A 21,748-nucleotide genomic window follows, 5' to 3' on the forward strand; every position below is an offset into this window, starting at 1 on the left:
CTGCCTGGGCGTGTGTGCCTACATATGAGTGTGCACATGCGAAACACAACCATAGTCTTCCGTACACACAGTTCCACAGCCTGTTCTTCCTCACTTTACACTCAGTTACGAGCACTTTCCCATGTCGTAACTATTGTGTCGTGCACGTTTCCACGATCTGAAAACGTGATCTTAAAGGGCGTGTGGCGCCTCTCACGTGGCTGCTGGCAGCCTTCTTCCCAAACCAGTCGGAGTGCACTGCACGCAGCTGAAAGGCACTGGCTGCCCGTCTTGGACACGGACGTCTTCAACAGGTCACTGGGTACTTCCAGACTTCCTCACCCTTCCCCTGGCCCACAGAGCTCGCCCTTCATCGAGACAGCCACTGGGGATGTGAGAAGGGCTGGTCAGTCTCTTAAGTCCATTCAACTTTGACCTCTCTGGAGCAGTCAGTGCTGGCTGGGTTGGTGGTTTTAGTGATGTGTACATTTGCCTCCTGGAATGGGCCCAAGTTAACAATCTGATCTGAAGAGGCCATCAAGAAATCCATGTCCAAGTTCTTAGAATTTATGATTTCATTAAAACCATAAAAGATTTAATTTTGAAAACCTATTTTGCTTCTTTGCAAATCATAGCACCTGTGTTACCACTGGTATCCACCTGTTCTTCCAAGGCAAGCTGAAGAGAGAATTTACTCAACTGTCCGACACACAGCGAGGTGGCGCCCGGTTCGCACCGTCAGCCTACTCCGCCAGCTGCTCTCCCAGGGACTGAGCTGGAAGCAGACGACCTGGCCTACAGTTCACATGCAGTGTGGCACTAACATTCATCCTTACCTTTCAGACCAATTTTAAGTTACTGGTCCACCCCTGGCAAATGTCTCAGAGTTCATGCCGACACTGAACACAGGAGAGGAGAGAATTTAAAAAGGAAAAAAACAAAACAAAACAAAAAACAAAACACAAAAGTGGCATTACTTTCACCCCATTTTCCAGTTTCCACCCCAGCCCAACCCAGTCAGTAGTGGGTGAGAAACACGCTCCAGGGTTGGTAGAGATTTCAAATGGTGATAAGCTGCACTTGCCTGTTGCTAGGAAACGGTGCATGGCCAAGAGAAGCTGTGGTGATATTTTAACCTTCATCTCACTGTCTGTCTGCTTAAAGGCAGAAAAATCTTGCTTTCTTTCACGATGGGCCACTTTCTTCTTCGTTCTGTTATCCGCTGAGGAAAGAATAAGAAAAAAAAAATAAGGAAGTGCATTCCATTAGGTCAGGGATCTTTCTGAATGAAAATAACGAAGTACACAGGAAAGGCTAGACTCTCCAGATTGTGTACACCCTACGCACAAACACAGCGTGGAAAGAAGGAAGGGGGGATCCTCATCAAATCAGAGCTGCACAGTCCTAACACAATCCAAAGTAAGTAACAGGCAACCTGATCAGGAGCAGCTATAAACACACTTCATGAAGATCTCCAGAGCCCTTACGAGTCCGTATGGGGCAGCCTTGGGCAAAAGCCCTCCCCTCACAGAACCTGCAGAACCTCACAGCAACAGAGGATGTGGCCTGGAGGGCACAGTCTCCTGCTACTCAAGGTCACCTCACTGCAGTAAAGAACAGTCACTTACTACAGCAGACACCAGGGCAATATGCCTGCCTTCAAGAGGCTCCTAGCCTGTGTTCAAAGAAAAAACAAATACACAAGCAAAATCTCTTAAGAAACAAACAAAAACACTTTCATAGAAGAGCATTTTAATAGTAACATCTGTTCACTACATTTCCACCCCAGACCACGAGATCCTCAAGGTCAAGCAAATACGAAGACAGTGATCCGGAACAAGGTCAGTAAACTTCTCCTGTAAAGGACTAGGTAGTAAATATTTCAGGCTCTAAAGACCATGTAGTCTCTGTTGCAACTTCTCAACTCTTGTTGTTCAGCGAAAGCAGCCATATGTGAATGAATGAGAATGGTTGTGTTCCAATAAAACTTTATCACAGATACGAAATTTGAATTTTGTAACATTTTCACGTCACAAAACAATTCTTCTTTTGATTTTTTTCCAACAATTTAAAAATTCCAAGCTTGTGAGCCATACAAAAACAGATAGCAGGCACTCACGGGCTATAGTTTGCCAACCCCTGATCTAGAAGGTCTAATGCAAAACATTTTTTCAAGTATTTTTCTGGACCAGAAATGATCAAGGAAAAAACTAGGTTAAAGGCAAGGCCCCACATGCTTGCTCTTTTTCCCAAGAATGAAAGGTCTGCACTACCATTTCATGCCCATGGTGAAATAGCTTGCTTACTAGGCTTTTTCTGGAAGAAGATGATTACAATTTATAATTTCTTCTCACTCAAATTCTATTGAGAATCAGACAGTATAAATCCATGAAAAATTTTAAAATAATTTTCTAATGACAAAAGTCATCATCCTTGACCACCTATCTAAGTCATGAATATACACGAAACCACCCTTACTGGTGTGGCTCAGTGGTATGGGCATCTTCCCACAAACCAAAAGGTCACTGGTTCGATTCCAGGTCAGGGCACATGCCTAGGTTGTGGGCCAGGTCCTGTTTGGGGGAGGGTGAGAGGCAACCAATCAACGTTTCTTTCCCTCTCTTTATCCCTCTCTTCCCCACTCTCTAAAAATAAGTAAATGCCATCTTTTTTTAATGAATATACCTGAAACCACAAGCTCAGCATTTCATATCAGTAAGTTACATTAGGCAACATTTCTGCATGAAATCAGTCTAACCAAGGTTTGAAAGAAGTTAACTGAAGTACAAACATAAGGCCTCATTAATGTCTAAATTATCTTTCTTATGATGAATACCACCCCTGGGAAAACACGTTAAGTATACACAGACACACTTGGTGTCAAAGAGTCGCCATGAGGAACAATGAAAAGAATGTAGACACACACAATATTCTCTACTATGAGACCTCCAACTATCCCCCAAGTGTCAAAAGGATAAACCACACAGAAACTGGTGTTTTTTAAGAACTCACAGATGTGAGGAAAAAAATAAGATACATTTCAGAAGCAGGTCATTGGCTAATATAAAATTTACTCTTTTAAGGGTACACAGAAGACTCTCTCAATTTTAAAGTAAGGGATATTCGCTCTGGCTGGTGTGGCTCAGTGGATTTGAGTGCCAGTCTGTGAACCAATGGGTCACCAGTTCAATTCCCAGTCAGGGCACAGGCCTGGGTTGTGGGTCAGGCCCCCAAAAGGGGGCACACGAGAGGCAACCACACACTGATGTTCCTTTCTCCCTCCCTTCCCCTCTCTCTAAAAACAAATAAACAACATCTTTAAAAAATAAAATAAGGCATTCCCTTCTGGTGGAACTGAATAAAATCCCTCTGCTTTGAGCAAAGCAGGTGTGTCCTGAGTGCCCCAGGCCATTTGAAGAATCCATTTCCCACCTCCAAATCATGTTTCAAAAGCCTAACAGGACAGACTGAGCCCAAATGCTCTTCCCATCTTTGAGACCCCAAACATCTCAAGTCTTGGCCATCTTTGGTACTTCGGAATCCTGAAAGAGTCTTACTTAGCTAAGAGTGAGGCTAAGGAAGATTTAAGCTCCACAGTCCAATTACCCAGGTGTAGATATAAGCAGGACAGGATTCAGGGCCAGTGCTCAGCCCAGGACCTAGCCTACTCCTGGGCAAACGGGTGCGGATATCCCCCATTCCCTCCCGCTCCCTTGATCCAAGCCACTCCCCACCCCACCCACCCCAGAGGAGGCAGAGAAGCAGAGAAGGGAAAAGAACCTTTTTAAAGACTTCATTTCTTTTCAGAGAGAAGGGAAGGGAGAGAGAGGGTGAGAGAAACAACAATGTGCCTCTCACACACCCTCAACCGAGGACCAGGCCCGTAACCCAGGCATGTGCCCCAACCGGGACTGAACCACTCACCTTCTGGTTCACAGGCTGGGGCCCAATCCACTGAGCCACACCAGCCAGGGCAGAAAAACACATTTTTACTGTGTGTCCCACCCTGTCCTGCCTCCTATACCCCACCTCACCACCACTGCCCCCAGCAAAACTGTACTTGCAAACTGTACCTTTATACTGATCCACAGGAGCAAGAAAATTTAAACAGTTGTTATCATCAATTAAACAAATCCCTGTCACTTTTTAAGTACTTGAATTGTGACCTTAAGTAGAAACAGAAATTTGTCTGAAAATAATTTACCTAATTGTGCAAAATGGAGTTTTCTGGTTAGGGCAAGTGGTACCCAGATCAATGGTTAGGAGAGGCTGGCTTTTCAAAACACACACACACACACACGCGTGCGCGCGCACACACACACACACACACACTGCCGGCTGACATCACACGACCTGCTCCACTGCCCCTCCGGTGGAGGGTGGAGGGAGGGGACCACACTGATGGCTCATGCACGGACATCACACAGAGTATGTGATTACAGACTGGGGCAGACGACACCTGGAGAGACGTCAGATGACTCACAACCAACATGGCCACAAAAGCAAAGGTTTGGGGAGTGACACTCAGGCAATGCTACTCACTGTATAAATCTGTTTCATCTAGAATCTCAGATTTGATGATTTCTTCAATCACATCTTCCAAGGTGACAATTCCCAGAACTTCATAAAATGGGTCCCCCTCTCCCTCATTGTTTACTCGCTGCACAATAGCCAGGTGAGATTTACCTTTAAAGAAAAGAAAACAAAGGTCAAGAGGTAATTTTCCGAATTTCCTGAATAAAGTCTTAGGGATGATCACGGAGAAAACAGCAGCAGCAAACACAGATACCAGATTCCCAGAGTCTGCACTTCAGCATGTAAACTGGTAAGGAGACCCCACGGATGGGAAAGCTGGCTGGGCCACCCAGAGCAAGACCAGTCGAGCCAGCGCGACCACCCGCTCCACACGCTGCGCTGCCCCCACGTCACCCTTTGTTTCCATGGAACTGGTCTTCAGTGACATCAGCTCTCCCCCTGTGCCCTTTCGGCAACTGCCACTCTCCTTTAGGAGAGCAGTTCTCACAGTGTGGTCCGGGGACCCCTAAGGACACACAGGACCCTTGATAGAAGGCCTGTGACGTCAATCTATCAGATCTGAACTGAGGGCACACAGGAGCCTGAGCACACCTCAGGACAGCAGGGGGACGGACGCCTCCCCCTCCACACCTAGTAAGAAAGGGGAGGGGGGCCCATTCTCTCAAGAATGTCCTTCATGAGGCAGTAAAGTCTTTAATTTCATTAAATCTTGACTCCCAAGTGCCTGTCTGTGAATATTCTATGTGACACCAGGGGAGGGCCGTGAGACACTTCTGCAGCGTCGGGAGCAAAAGCACGCATGCCGTTGTCCCTGGCCGCTTCTTTCACTGAACAGCAGTTTACTTGACAGAATAACTACCAGACAAGCCACGGAATTTAGACTTACGTGACAGACACTTTCCTAAAAACGAAGGAAAGGAGCCTGTTACATTAAGGGAAAACAGCAGCAGCGCTGGTGGCACAGGCGGCACGGGCAGGGCTCACCTTCGCCACCTGGATGTTTAGGGAATGTTCTCAGATTCCTCCACTGAAAAGTTACTCATCTTTCCCTTCCCTGACTTTATTCTTGAGAAGCAAGTCAGTAGGTCTAGCCCCCCTCAGGGTGGCTGACGGGTAGGAATTAAACTCTACTTCCTGGAGTGGGTTGGGATCTAAATATCTTATTTAGAATTCTTTGAAGGGAAGAATTGAAACCAAAGGATTTTAATGTAACTGCACCCAAAGTCCACTGGTGTAGTTTCTGATTCTACATTGCAACAAAACTTTAAAGAAAACAGAAGACTAAAAAAGAAAACAAAACAAGCAACAATCCTTTAAGAAACTGTGACTTACAGAGTTTTGGTGTAGCATCAAAAGAGAATATCTACGATTATCCAGAAAGACTATGAAAATAGACCCCCCTTTCCAAACGCGCGTCTGTGTGAGGCCAGATTTTCTTCACATATTTCAACTAAAACAGTCTACTGCACAGATTAAATGCAGAAAAGAATCCGGTCGCCTTCCAATGAGCTAGATAATAAAGACATTTGTAAAAAAGGTAAAATAACAACACTTCTTAATATTTTTGTTTTGGATAATAGTGATTTTTAAGTTAAATGTGATTTAGGTTAACATAAAGTGGATTTATTATTGTCCTTTCAAAATGATGTCCTGGCTGGTGTGGCTCAGTTGGTTGGGCATCGTCCAGCAAACCAGAAAGTAGTGGGTTCGATTCCCAGTAAGGACACATGCCTGGGTTGTAGGTTTGGTCTCCGGTCAGGGCATGTATGAGGAGCAACTGATCAATGTTTCTCTCTCACATCAATGTTTCTCTCCCTATCTTTCTCCTTCCCTTCTCCTCTCTCTAAAATCAATATATATGTCCTTGAGTGAGGATTAAAAGATAGTAAATAAATACAAAATGAATTAATAGGCCCTGGCTGAGTAGCTCAGTTGGTTAGAGCATCATCCCGAAACGCCGAGGTCATGGGTTCAATCCCTGGCCAAGGCACATACAAGAAACAACCAATGAATGCATAAATAAGTGAAACAACAAATTGATGTTTCTCTCTCTCTTTCTTTCTAAAAAAAGAAAAAAGAAAAAGGAGGAGAGAAAATTAAGTAAATGTGGATTTCTCAGTTTAATTTCGAACACCGTAAATACCAAACGGTACAACCCACAGGGAGAGCACGTGCTGCAAGCCGGACATCCTGGGCTTGAACCCCAAACTGCTGGTTCATTAACCGTCACTGGCTGTGTGTTCACGAGCAACCTACGCGGCTTTTCTGAGCCTCAATCTCCTCGCCTCCACGACCAGGCTCGTAATAATTAGTGCCCGCGGGATCACTGTGAATCTCAGAGATGTAATGTTGGTATCTAAAGCAAAGACAGTGCCTGGGATCCACAGGGTGATCAATAAATGGTAGCTGCTATTAATTAATATTCTTCAATTATAAGGCATCATCAATTTACTACCAGCTTAGGCAAAGAAAAGAAAAACACTATATTAAATATGCACTGTGATTAAAAGGTGAACTTCAATTTCAGAAAGATCTTTTAAAACATTAAACTCGTCTCTCACACCGAACTGGTGCTCCCGGTACAAGGTATGTGAGGCATCTGATGTACACCCTTGAAGGAAGCCACGTAGACACAGTATAGAAATTTCAAGATCAGTTAACATGTATATTGTTTTTTTTTTTAAATCACAGGATGGGGTTTTTTTGTGGGGTAGTGTGGGGGAGGCAGTCCTTTAAATAACGTTTACTTAAAACTGCGAGTTGATCCCATTCACTCCGATACAACCAGACAAAGGGAAATACTCCAGAAGGCCAGGTCTGAGCACGTTCCCAGCACTCACTCAGAAACCGCCTTTGGTTCCTAGGGCTGTTGGCCCTTTCCTGCTTTGGCTCAGACCCCTTTTGAGGCAACAGTGTCTGGCAGCCTAGAAGGTTAGATTGCTAGACAATTAGGCATCCTAACAATTTTCATCCTTAGCACGCTCATGCTCAAAGAATGAAAATATTTTCAGCAAATGAGACTGAGAGAAAAACTTATCAGCCACAGATATAAACACCGGCTCATCCGGTCAAGTCAATTCTCATCTCGTCAATTCAGTCTGGTCCATTTCTCACATCTGCTTTCCCAAGGACCCAAACATAAGCAGTTAAAAATTCTTGGTCAATGCTGTCTGTCGAAAGTTAAATTCTTTTGCTATTCCCAGCTTGTGATCATTTAAAAGGAATTTTCCAAAGCAAGGTCTAATATTAGACTCAAATGAAGTTTCCATTCCACTGAGGCGCTATTCTCACCAAAGTAACTACCGCATAATCAGATTGTCTTGGAGCAATTCGTTTAAATGCAGATGGACATACTTGGAATACCAGCTCGACAGCACCAACAGATCCGACTGGAAAGGCCCTTACTCTAGGGGAAGTTGTTCTTGTGCGGTAGGCTTCTTAGACTGAAAATTAAATTTTCTTTGGGGCTTTTCACACCCCCACCACAATGCTGAAACTCCTGCATGTGTCCCAGAGCCCATTCTTTTAGATTTTGAATTCCTGGTGAGAAGTTCTGTTTTCTGAACCTTCTTTCTGGTAAACAGTACAAAAAAAAAAAAAAAAAAAAAGACAACCCTCTTCACTAATCACACTTTTGGAGACTGGCAATACAATGCACCTACCCCCCACTGAATCACTCACGGCAGGGAGTTCCGCCTTCAGCCTCATCAATGGAGCAATCAAGAGGAAAATGCAAACAAGTCGTCAATACAGAAATTTTAAAACCTCAAATAGCATCCTTCTTAACCTGAGCGCTGAGGGATTAAGTCAGGATTGAAAGCACAAAAGCAATTTTGGGGAAACTAACAAGAAACCAAGCCAAAAACTAAAAAAAGTTCATTAGCTGGTGGATTCTTAACTTCCAGAGAAGAATGAAAATACAGCAATCGGTACAATACGCATTACAGACACTCTCTAACACAAACCTCTGAACACACGTAAATTAAGCAAACCTGATAAACTGTATACAGGACAGACCAAGCAGGTACGGCTGTCACAGTTAGGGCTTGCAGAGAGCCCTTTCTGGTTAGCTGCAAGAGTTCTTGCAGAATTCCAGTCACTTTGAACCATCTTAGGAATGGGGGACAAGAGGGACCCCGCAGAGAATCAAAGCAAGCCTGTTTTCAGAGTATGGGGCCGTACGGACACATCTCCACTCAAATCTAGAATCACAGGCAAGTTAAGACGAAATGATAACCTAAGGTAATCGTTTTTCTACAAAAGCTATGTGCCCAACCCGGGGCACTTACACAGATGGAATCAGAAGGACATCTTCACTGTGAGGCGAACTGAGTAACTCAAATTACCTATAACAGTAAACTTGGGATCAAATTTCTGCCTCTGGTTGCTGCCACTGCTCCCAAATCAAAGTTTATTTGCATCTCTTCTCTGGATTGGTAAGGCAGCCCTGAGTCCGCCACATTTGCATCTTTTAACCTTACCACAAGGTGAGGCTCAAATTCTGAATGACAGATACCATTTGTACGTTGATAGATAAATCCACTGGACAGTGATCAGGCTGACAAAGGGCACTCGTAACTGGAAAATATGGACTCAGTTGTATCACGCAAGTTTGATGTCAATGAAGTAAAATGGAAGAGCAAGCAGACAAACTGAAATGGCCAAGGAAGAAAGCCAAGGAGGTAGATGAAGTGGAATGGAATTAGGAACGACCTGACACCGTTGTGCTAACAAAAAGTGGCATGTGGTGGTCAGAAAGGCCTAATAATGTGAGTGCAAGGCAGAGTCCGTGGGGTCTTAAAATGCCACTCAATAAGCAGAAAGAAAACAGAAGATTCAATAATGAGAAACTCAAGCAAAACATTTCACAGTCACCATTACCCCATCCACATAGAGTGCAAGGCTTAATGGCTCCCCTGAAGCTGTGTCATGCTGGGGCCCGTCACTAACCAAGGGTGGGGCAAAGGAAGCACTTGATTCGCCTTTGCTTTTAAAGGATTCTCAGTTTATCTAATACAAATTATAACAATTCAGCAAGTTGGAATCAATTAAGTTTATAAGAGAGAGTTCTACGGAAGTAGTAATAAAAGAAGAAAATGCTCTGTGCGTCAGAAATTTAGGTCCCACATAACTAAAACAAGATGGGATGGAGGATTTTTTAAAAAATTAATCTTTATTATATATTTTTTCCATTACCTTTTAGTTCCCTTATGTCCCCCACCCCCAAGCAATCGCCACAGTGTTGTCCATGTGGAGGATGTATTTTGATGGACATACTTAAGACCTCCCAAGGAAACAAGTCAAGGAAGTCAGATACTTTAAATAGAACTAGATTTAGTCTGATTTACAAAAAGTAAACAAACTCATCAAGTGAGACAGGGTATATGAACGTAACTTATAATCCAACGCAATGCTATGTATAAAATACAATGCTATGTAATGTGAATGAAAAAGGGACCATGCTGGTGTGGTTCAGTGGCTTGAATGCTGGCCTGTGAACCAAAAGGTCACTGGTTCGATTCCCAGTCAGGGCACGTGCCTGGGTTGTGGGCCGGGTCCCCAGTTGCGGCCATATGAGAGGCAACTGACCCATGTCTCTCACACATGGATGTTTCCCTCCTTCTTTCTCCCTACCCTTCCTTCCCCTCCACCTAAAAATAAATTAAAAAAGAAAGAAATTTAAAAGAGAAAAGAAAAGGGGGCCATCTACCAAACCTGACAAGCTATGAAGAGGTGGGGGATTGAGAGGACATGACGAGCCTGACGAGCTCAGTGACCAAACGTAACCACACAGGATGGTCTGATCATAAAGTCCTAACTGGGCAGGCCTCGGTGGAGAGTCGCGCCTCCCACCTATAACTTCAATAGCAGAGGTCAGTCTCTACCTGAAGCGAGCCTGTCCATTGTTCTTATGCATCTGGGATAACAGACCTTTGAAATGCCGGAGTCATTTTCTTGTCTAGACCCCCCAAAGGCAAAACTGCAGGCATCTGAGCACAAGACCACAAACCCTTCATTGTTATCTTGTTCCCCACATACCGTCTCTGTGTTCCTCATTACCTATCCTGTATCCACCAGTGTAAAAGAAGTGTTTCTCTATTCTGCATTTTATCCAATTGTAGAGATTTCCCCACTTAGCTTTCTTCTGCCTCATTAACCTACCCCGGATGGATTTCACGTAACCCTCTTTATGGTTCCTCCCTTGATCCCAATGCATAAAGTAAGCTGCAAAAGTGCCCATTCTCTGGAGCATTTTCTCAGTCCGTTGAGATTTTGCTTCTGGGCACGTCCTCAAATTCTGGCTCAAATCAACCTCATAAAACTTGTGTATCGGCTGGACATTCAATGAACTCTAGACACACAAATTCACTCATTAACTCAGACACTCACCAGACGCCTAGTCTGTAAAAGGCTCACATCCCAGGGAACAAAACAGAGCACCAGCTCACAAGGAACGTGCTAGTGGGCGAGACACATACTAGGGAAACAGACAATAAAAAAGCACGTCAGACTGTGTAAAATGTGCTGCAGAGAACAAAAAAGCAGAGGCGGAATTACATTTAATAATAATGTGACATTTGAGCAAAGGTGAAGGGCACTGAGGAGCCAAAAGAAGCAGACAAGGGGCTGGGAAAAGTCAGGCAAAGCAATCGGCCAGTGTGGCTGGAACAGAGGGGCTGGGGAGGGAACAAGGACAGTGTGCAGATCATGGAACTATTATAAAGACGTTAGCTTTCACTCCAAGGTGGGAAGTCACTGGAAGGAGGCTCTGAGCAGAAGAATGGATGATCTTTATCAGGTTTTAAAAGGACCACTCTGGCTGCTGTGGAGAGAAAAGGCCTGGCAGCTGGTGGGAGTGGGAACGGTTGTGGGGAAGGGCTGGAGAAGCAGCGAACAGGGACATCCCACTGTTATTCCAGTCACCCCTGTGACAGGTGACCATGGCTTGGACTAGAGGTAAGAGGGGAGGTTATGGGAAGTCCAGAGATTCTGGATGTACAGTCAGAGCCGACAGGTGTTGCAGATGGAGTGAACGTAGGGCAGCAGAGAAAGAGGAGAGAGTCAAGGCTGACACTAAGGCTTTTTGGCCTGGGCAACAGGAAGGTCAGAGTTGCCATTTACCGAGAAGGACCGTGGAAGGTACCTGTTTAGCAGGGAAAAAAATCAGCTCGGTTTTAGACAAGGTACGTGATGCCAAATAGACATCCTAGTGGAAACATCAAGTAGGCAGTTACACACCTAAACCCAGAATCCCAGAGAGTGAGAGAAACGTGGGCTACAGATGAAAGCTGCCAAAAACTGGGGAGATCATCTCAGGGGAGGGTGTGCATAAAGGAGGGTCCACGCGCTGGGCCTGTGGCAGGCCCATGTCCCACAGGTCACGAAGATGAGACACAACCGAAAGGGAGACGGAGAAGGGGTGGCTGGTGGGGTAAGGAGAGAATAAAGGAGAAGGGTACTTGGGAAGCCAAGCCTGGGGGGCAAGGGGGAGGGACCACACAAACAAACCAAAACGTAAACTGCTTCAAGAAGACATCAAAAGTGTCAAATGTAGCCAAAAGGTCATGGCAGATTATTTTGATGGCAAAAGATGCTCAGGATAAGAAGGGTCTGAGATGAAGAATTTATCACCATTGAAGAGCCCATGTTCCTGTCCACTGTGATTTCTACAACAGTGCTTCCTGCTTCTAACAGGGAGCCACAAACCAGCCTGCTTCTTCCAGGTAGCTTTACCCACAGAGAAAAGGCCTGTGTCATTAGGACAAAGTCTGGCTTGTCCTCTCCAAATGACACTTCCCCTATCAGTTCCCACTTCTGAAAATGATACCATTAGATTTCCAGTCACCCACGCTTCAAACTGAGATCTGTTGCTTCTCTCCCTCATTTCTCTCTATAGTTTTTTCTTCCTCTTTAGTGAAGAATGAATGAATACACACATACGCACACAGTAAAGTACACATGGGAAACCACCCCCCAGAAGGACTACGGAACAATGGACTACAGGGTGAATGAGCAGGAGGTGGGGGAGGGAGCCAGGAGCGGGCAATAGGGAACAGAGTTCAGTGAGAGAAGTGGCTGAGGAGGTTAAGCAGGCTGTAGGTCCCAAAGGCAAAGACAGGCCTTCCTGTGGCCTCTCCAGTAGGCTCCCCTCTCCCCAACCTCGTCTATTTGTGGAGAGCGGGACCCTGAAAGATAGGTGGACCACATGGTGATCCAGCAACATATCTCATGCTAACTGGGTAGCAACACAGCCTCAGAACAAGGGAAGGAATTCTCCTACTGTATCTAGCCATATCTGGAATGTTATGTTCCGGTCTGTATTTTATCAGAGGCAAAACTAGGAGATAGGACCGTCTAAGATATGTATGTAAACGATGTCACATAAGGAACAAATAAAAGGACACAGACATTTAGCTAGAAAAGGACCCTGGGCAGGATGAGGCATGACAGTAGCCTTCAAATCTCTGAAATGAAAAGCAATCATTTGGTTCTTAGGACTCCTCGCCCAGCAACTTCCCACTCGCATACCTGCACCGACACACTTGTGCCTCAGTGGGCCATAGGTTGATGGCCTCCCTGACAGTTCACGAACTCCGTGCTGACTACTCCGCATCCCCAGCCCCCATCGAGTCTAGCACGGTATCTAATGCTCCAGTCTCTTTCCTACTCCTAGGAACACAAAGGTAAAACTTAGTACAGCACAACATACTCAAAATCACTCAGAAGTATTCATTTCCTATCAACTGAATTAAAGAAAAAACTTCTTAAAGGCCATCAGAATCCAGTGCCCAAACAGACCATCCTTTCATCCTTTGGTTTCTATATTCCTCTCACATTGTCACTGTCCAGCCAATCAAATGATTTGATTTTCTCCAATCATGATCTCCATGGTTTTGACTCATCCCTGCAGAACAGGTAGGAAGAAGACCCCCTCCTGGGGGGGAAGGTCAGGAATCACGGTGGCCCAGCCCCTTCACTCACTGCCCTAACCCAACCCACTAGAACAGCCTGCCACTGCCACATCGTGGCTCTGGGAGTGCCTAGGTCTCTACACCCACATTCCTCTTGATAGCAGATAGGTCCTTTCCCTACCCATTTCCCTCTCAATTAAACAGCTGCAAAGTCAAAACAAAAATAAACCCTGAATTACAAGCCACATTACACAAACACATGAAGCCATTTTCTCACGGATTTTTGTAATGAATACATGGGTGAGTTCTTATACATCTGCACCTGCAGGTCTTCTGATTGACACAGTGATAGATCGAGTACTACGACATGAGTACGATGGTCCCATCCGCTTACTCCTTAAGCAATACAGTGTAATTCAGGGAGCTATCACCTTACTATTTCTGTCCTGTTTAAAGCTAAAATGAAAACAACAAACTTCATGGGTTTTTTTAAGTACTTATTTTTTACCTTACCATCTCCATCAGAGCTAAGTGCATTTTTTCCAATTGAATTTTCCCACCATAAAATAGACCAGAAAAATGTAACACAGATCTTAAAATAGTCCTATATAAACAATACAGGAGCATATATATAGAAGCACTTGCTGTATATAGAAATTACTGGTTTTAAGTGATGATAACAGTTGCTATTCTGGGAGACAAAAGCCCCTTTTTACCAAAAGGTTTACTACTTCCAAAAATTCCAATGGCCAACCAGTAAGTGGCGGCCCCAAATCTCCCTAGCGGGACAGCACCTCCCCTCCCGCCCCGTGGGAGTCAGCTTAGCCGTCCATGACCTCACTCCCAGTTAGGTCATGTCCGCCCGGAGGTTTCCTGGGGTGGAATATGGGCCCATGGCTTCCTGAAAAATTAATTTTTTTTGTAAGAGTAGGGGTTTTTTGACACCCCTACTCTTAAGATAACTTTTCTTAACAGGACCATTTCCTGGATAGAACCCTGAATTTATCTATCAATTTAGCAGATTATAATAGTTTTCAGGGAACAGGCCTGCTGTTCCTTAGCCACTCACACTCTGAAATTAAGGAGGCAGCCATTCACTGAGATACTCAGCCTCTAAAGGACTTCCCGCCCCCCGCCCCCATAAGCAAAACAGATGCCTTCCCCAAAGGTGATTGACTTGCAGAGTCCCAGGCACATGGCACGGAGCCCTGACGAGGCTGAGCCTGCAGGCCGGGCTTCCCAGGGCTGCACCTGGGGGCAACCTCTCTCACTGTCTCGGGCTTTCTACTATTTGCTATAAATACCTGGTGCTTAACATTTAAGATGAGTTTGTTTCCACCTTCCCATTCTCCCTACCCTGACCTTGTCATTCTTAACTGAAGTTTCTTATTCTACATCCCTGAAATAGAAATACTTGAAAAAGAGAGGAAAAAAAATCTTTTCAGACAATTAATGTTTAAAAGAATTATGTTTGTGGATCTCTTTAAAATGTTATTTTATTGATTTCCGGCCAAGATGGAGGCATAGGTAGGCACACTTCAACTCCTCACACAACCGTAAGAATGATCACAACTAACCTCAAAACGAAAAACAGCTAGAACTGCCAGAAATTCAAACTGTATGGAAGTCTGACAACCAAGGATTTAAAGAAGAAATATTCATCAGATGGGTAAGGAGGGGTAGAGAGGACATGGTGTGGTGGTGGCCAGAGGAACGGGCAGTCCCACATTCACGTATAGCAGATAAAACCCCGGAGAGACACCTAAGGAGTGAGTGATCCCAGCCCCAGGCCAGATCTGCAGCCCAGGGTTCCAGCACCAATAAAATAAAGCCTCACGACTTCTGGCTATAAAAACCAGTGGGGATTGGGGTGGTAGAAGAAACTGCTGGTCTCTCAGGAGAGTCCATTTAAAGGACCAACACAGTCCTAGAACGTACGCAAACTCACCCACTCTGGGATTCAGCAGCAGGGCAGCAGCTAGAAGGGCACTAGTTGCATACAGGAAGTAGGGGAAGTGACTGGAAACAGGATGAGAGCCGAGCAGGTGGCATTCTTCCCTTTCTGACCCATTTCCAACATACAGCACCACAAAGCTATGAAGCGGGTTGCCCCGCCCTGGTGAAAACCTAAGGTTCGCCCCTTACAATGTAACAGGTGTGCCAAAACAGGGAGTCAAAGCTAATACACAGAAACAAACACAGGGAGGCTGCCAAATTGAGGAGACAAAGAAATATGGCCCAAATGAAAGAAAAGAACAAAACTCCAGAAAAAGAATGAAGCAAAATGGAGATAGCCAACCTATTAGATGCAGAGTTCAAAACACTGGTGATACGGATGCTCAGAGAACTCACTGAATACAACAAATATATAAGGGAAGAAATGAAGGCTACATGAAGAGAAATAAAGAAAAATCCAGGGAACCAACAATGAAGGGAAGAAGCTGAGGTTCAAATCAACAATTTGGAACATAGGAAGAAATAAACAGTCAACCAGTACAGAATGAAGAAACAAGAATTCAAAAAAACAAGGGAAGAATAAGAAGACTCTGGAACATCTCCAAACGTGCCAACTTCCAAATCATAGGGGTGCTAGAAGAAGAGGTACAAGAGCAAGAAATTGAAAACTTACTTGAAAGAATAATGAAAAACAACTCCCCCAATTTGGCAAAGGGAATAGACATACAAGTCCAGGAAGCACAGAAAATCCCAAAAAAGTTGGACCCAACAAGGGGCACACCAAGACACACATCATAATTAAATGCCAAATGTTAAAGATAAAGAGAGAATCTTAAAAGCAGCAAGAGAAAAGCAAGGAGTTGCCTACAAAGGCGTTCCCATAAGACTGTCAGCTGATTTCTCAAAAGAATTTTTGCAGGCAAGAAGTATTCAAAGTGATAAAAAGCAAGGACCTACATCCAAGATTAATCTACCTAGCAAAGCTATCACTTAGAATTGAAGGGCAGATAAAGTGCTTCCCAGATAAGGTAAAGCTAAAGGAGTTTATCACCAAGCCATTATTATATGAAATGTTAAAGGGATTTAACATTTTACTTAAAATGTTAAAATCATTTATTTAAGAAATTATTTAAGAAAAGGAAATTCAAAACTATGAACAGTGAAATAACAAACACAACTATCAACAACTGAATCTAAAAAAACAAAAACAAACTAAGTAAATAACCAGAACAGGAACAGAATCATAGAAATGGAGATCACATGGAGGGTTATCAGTAGGGAAGGGGAAGGGGGAGAGTGGGGGAAAAGGTACAGGGGTTAAGAAGCATTAATTAGTAGGTACAAAATAGACAGGGGGAGGTTAAGAATAGTATAGGAAATGGAGAAGCCAAAGAACTTACATGCACGACCATGGACATGAACTAAGGGGGGTGACTGCTGGAGGAAAGGGGGGTGCTGGGCAGAAGGGGGCAAAGGGGAAAAAACTGGGACAATTATAATATCATAATCAATAAGGTATATTTAAAAATAAAATAAAATGTTATTTTATTATTGTTGAATAGTTGAATTTCACGTTTTCATAAAAATCTCTCATGCAGTAGGATCGAACTATCACACACGGACGAAATCCAGTCCATGTGGTGTGACAGCTGCCATCTCTGGAGAGTTGGGGACGTATGGCTGCCTTCAAGGACATCAACATTTACATGCTAGAAAAGTTCCTGAAACACATTAAAACTGCAGACTCCTGTTTGGCTCGTTGTAGGCACACAAATATTTACTGAGTGAGCGAATCCACAAATTTACCTAAATCCTTTGAACATATTTTTATTTCCAATCTATACAATTTTCTGGGCTAAAATGACATTTCATTTGTCCTAAAACTATCTCCTCCACATTACTAGAGGTTCCCTCTGGACTTACCTTTATATCTTGTCTGGCATTATTTTTCAGGTGATAACCATTATCTTCTGTTGTTATCATTATTACAAAGTGAAGACACCATATTTTTACTACAATATGCCCAGTACTTAATCTAAGAATTTAACCTTGAGTTTTACAAAGCATTTTTATATTAAATACTGTACTCACCCGTCAACTATAATTTTCCCATCGGGCATCCTTTCTTCTAGTTGTCAAACACTATATTAAGTATGTAATTATACCCAATACAGTGCTAGTACATAAATGTCTACCCCCTTAAAAAACATGTCTTTAAAAAAAAAAAGATGAACTAGAAAATAATTATTTATATTATGAAAGGATTCTTTGCTTTACAAAATGGATTGTTTTTTAATTAGAATTTTTGTTTTGAAACAACTGCACATTCTTATGCAGTTGTAAGAAGTAACAGAAAGATCTGGTATTTTTTTACCCAAGATCCCATGTGCTTCCCCCGGCTTCCCCCAGTGGTCACGCCTTCCAGCACCACAGCACCATAAGGCAACCAGACATTGACCCTGACCCCGTCACAGCACTACGCTCCACCGCCACACAGACCTGACGTTGCCCTTCGAGAGCCATGCATACGCCCCCTCCCACCCAAAACAGATCATGTTAATAACAGCTTCTCAGGTGAAGTAAGTGCTTAGTTTTCTATCGGCAATGGCTCTTAGCTTTAGCTTTTAAGTGTCAATAAATGTTTAAAAGCTCACTAAATGTCAATCAATAGGAAAACATTTCAGTCAATGAAAACTACTTTTACGTGCATGTTTGAAAACTCAAGATTGGGGGTCCAGCCTGACGAGGCCAGCACCCCAGGCTTCCCCGGTGGAGACGTGCACAGCAGGTAGTTATGTGACTGCGAGGGCTCAGAGACACCCCTGTGGCAGGACTATTCTCCAGGCAGCATCTCTGGCTTTGCACAACATGATGGATTTTTTGATGTGTCAGCTTGGATAGGTAGCATTCCCCAGTAATTAAACACTAAGGTAGGAGCTGCTGTGAAGGGATGTTGCGGGTGTACAGTCCCTTATGGTTAGTTTTAAGTAAGGACATCCTGGGTGGGGCTGACTTCATCAGCTGGAAGGCCTCTGAAACAGGGTGCAGGCTTGCTTTTTGTTGTTGCTGAATTTCTTGAGGTGACATTGGTTAATAAAATTACACAGGTGCCAGGTGTCCAGTTCTAGACACATCATCTGCATGTTGCATTGTGTGTTCACCACCCCAAGTCAAGTCTCCTTCTGCCTCTGAGGAAGAGAAGCTGCACCTGATGGTTACAGACCACGCCAGTGGGTTCCGGCGGGTTTGTGACAGGCCCTTCCTGATGGCCTGCCCTGCTGATGCTGGAATTCCTTAGATTACAATTACATACCTAAGCCTGTTCCTTATAGTAAATCCCTTAATGAACGGTCTGTGTGTGTGTCTGTCTTCCACTGGCTTTGCTTTTGAACCATGACTGACTGACTCAGAAACCACAACACAAAGGGATTTGGAAAGCAGATACCAAAAGAAAATTAGGATTCAATTACATTTTCATTTCCCAAACCCAAGACAATGAATGTCCACGAAGCCCAGCTAATATATGTGGGCTGTGCCAGAGAGACCTGCTCAATGAACTTCCCTGTAAAAATAGCAAGTAAAGTAATCATTTGGAACAACAACAACAACAAAATTAACCTAGACTAAACTGTGGCTGGACTTAAAAGACAAGAAGCCAAATTATTTACTTCAAGGCGTCCAAGGGCCCTACCCCACTCAAGACGGCCCTCAGGCCCTCCCGCCAAGGTCAGTGCTCCAGGCCAGCAAACAGTGTGCGGGCCCCCATTCCCACACCACCACCAGCTCGGTCTCCGCCTGCTGCTTCTTCAGAAGCCCAAGTGACTCACTTCACAGAAGACTCCAATCACTACGTGACTCGCCCCATCACAGTGATTTGTGAGAAAGTCTCGTGAACCAACAGGACAGAAGCTGAAGAGTTTTTTCCATTATTCCTCACTCCCAGAATATTTAAAGACTTGAGTTTTCCCATCTTTCGGGGAAATATTTTCTCATAAACAGTGAGGCATGCCGGGCATCTCCACTTCATCTTTTTTGGTGGTCCATCCCTCTCCCTGTACAGTCACTGGAATGTTTTCCTAGTAAATGGTCAGCAATGGAAAACACAGCTAAGACAAAAGATGGCTTTCCGCCTGAGATGATGGGAACCTCTCATCTTTCCCAAGAGACAGGTAGTTCTTCTATAGAACTGTGGGGTTATTTTGGATCCAGTGAGTCTATTTCTGTCTTTCCTTCAGGCTTGTAGCCTTGGTAAGGATGGACGACCGACTACACCAGTGAGGCAATAGTCCGGCAGATTAGTAACAGTCCAACATAGCCAATAACAGGAGATTTTAAATACAAAAATATACTGCTGCTAAGGCTAAATATCAGGGTTTTGGTTTTATAATTTGCTCTTCTCTTCCTTGTGTCTTAGTTTTTGGACCAATAATCATTTATTTAATAATATTTTGTTTTCCAGTACAAGGCTCTTGATTTCAACTAAACTAATTTCTTGGATGATTTCTACAACACACGCAGACAAGATCGGTATTTACACAAAGTCCTACATAAAAAGCTTGGTCCCCTTGCGATACCCACCGTGACCAATAACTACCTAAGTCTAGACGATGTGGGCAAACTGCACCATATATTTGCTTTAGGAGCAAGCATTTTAAGGGGAAGGGTGAGGTCATCAGCTCCTTTTAAACTTGCTGAAAAGGGAAACTGAGGGCTGGTTTTGTTAAAAGTAGAAAGACCTCATCCTCTTTCCTCACTCAAATCTCCTCTTTTCACGAAGTCCTGACGATGCCCTCAAGTTGGAATGAGGACGTGGAATTGCTATTATATATTATTATACAGTTAATATAAGTTAATAATTATATATCATTATATAATTAATAATCATGTGATATGAGGGAAAAGGACTATCAAAATTATCCAGAGTCACTGAGTCCTGGAGTTGGAGGGAAAATTAAAAGCTGTCTAGTTCAAATTCTTATCCAATGTATTTTTTAAAATTTTGTTGTTGTTCAAATACAGTTGTCCCAATTTTTCCCCCATTGCTTTCCCCTGCTCTGTACCCCCCCACCCCTGTTCCCACAGTCCTATCCAATGTTTAAAATCCCACCTGTAATTTTTCTGCAAACAATAAACTTGAGAAAAATGAAGGGGGCTGCTGTGGCTCAATGGATTGAGTGCCGGACTGCGAACCAAAGGGTCACCGGATTAGATTCCCAGTCAGGGCACATGCCTGGGTTACAGGCCAGGTTCCCAGCTGAGTGGCGCATGAGAAGCAACCACACATTGATGTTTCTCTCCCTCTCTTTCTCCCTCCCTTCCCCTCTCCAAAAATAAATAAATAAATAAATTTTAAAAAAGAGTGAAAAAATAAATGAAGGGGGCATAAATATTTTGAGGTTTTCCTCACTGTGCCCAGATAAAAGTCCTACCACTTTATTCTTCTGTTTCCTACCCTAGAAACCATAAGCATGTCATTGTCATTACAGAGGAGAAAAGATGTCATCAGACGACTTTAAAAGCCACACATTCTCTCTTACAAATTCCTTCACAATTCCTTCCCACCTGCCCATTTTCATCCTTCCCCCCAGTATTTCTTTAAGATGTGTAGAAAATAAAAGACAGGAGTTTTTCTATTTCTATGAGGAAAAAAATCACTACCTCAATGTCTATCAATAGAAGCCTGGTTAAATAAATTCTAGGGTAGCCATAAAATGGAATATTATGCTGCTTTTAAAAAGAATCAAAGATCTACATATTCTTTTGAGAAGTTTTTCAAATTTTCATGAAGTTATCCAAATACATTAAGAACCAACTGAATAGTAAGCGCAGTGTGTCCCCATCCGTATCACTGTATGCACACGGAAGAATTCTGCGAAGAGACAGTGAACGGTAGAGCACGCTGCCTGACACGTGCAGTGCCATTACAAGCTCCTGTCCTCTGGGCTAATTCTGATAGTCTACTTTGTGTGATGGTCATCAATAAGGAAAAAAGAATGTAGATTTATACCTGTATACACTGCGTTACTATGTATAATCCTAACAGGAGAAAATGTTCATTTAGAATCTCTGTCAACATTAGACATCTTTTAAGCGCCACCTCAAGATCCCCTAGGCCCCAAGCTTACTCCCCCCATAGCACAGCGACCAGTTCCACACGGGCTCGGGCTGGGTTTGGGCCCGAGCAAGTGCAAGCACACGGCCAGCTCGTGGTACAGCTCAGTGTGCTTCTCACGTCTGCCTTGCGACTTCTCCTGCAACCCACTCTACAGTTCCACACATGAGATCCAGAGATGGGGAGGAATTCATGCCCGTGGGAGGGTACTTCCCCCGTCTGTACCACAGCGGACAGCTCTGAGCATCCCATA

General features: G+C 43.8%; 1 protein-coding gene across 2 annotated transcripts in view; it reads right to left on the bottom strand.

Moving 5' to 3' along the window:
- The window catches only part of CNNM2 (cyclin and CBS domain divalent metal cation transport mediator 2), a 62,879-nt gene that overhangs the window by 15,307 nt on the left and 25,824 nt on the right, over positions 1 to 21,748 (bottom strand). For both annotated transcript variants that reach the window (XM_053922722.2, XM_053922723.2), the window contains exons 2-3: positions 4,522 to 4,665; positions 1,064 to 1,201 (exon numbers count right to left, since the gene is read on the bottom strand). In XM_053922722.2, the coding sequence (XP_053778697.1) occupies positions 1,064 to 1,201; positions 4,522 to 4,665 (282 nt within the window). The remainder of the gene's footprint in view (positions 1 to 1,063; positions 1,202 to 4,521; positions 4,666 to 21,748) is intronic.

Source organism: Desmodus rotundus, chromosome 4 (assembly GCF_022682495.2).
Source record: "Desmodus rotundus isolate HL8 chromosome 4, HLdesRot8A.1, whole genome shotgun sequence".
Lineage (NCBI taxonomy): Eukaryota > Metazoa > Chordata > Mammalia > Chiroptera > Phyllostomidae > Desmodus > Desmodus rotundus.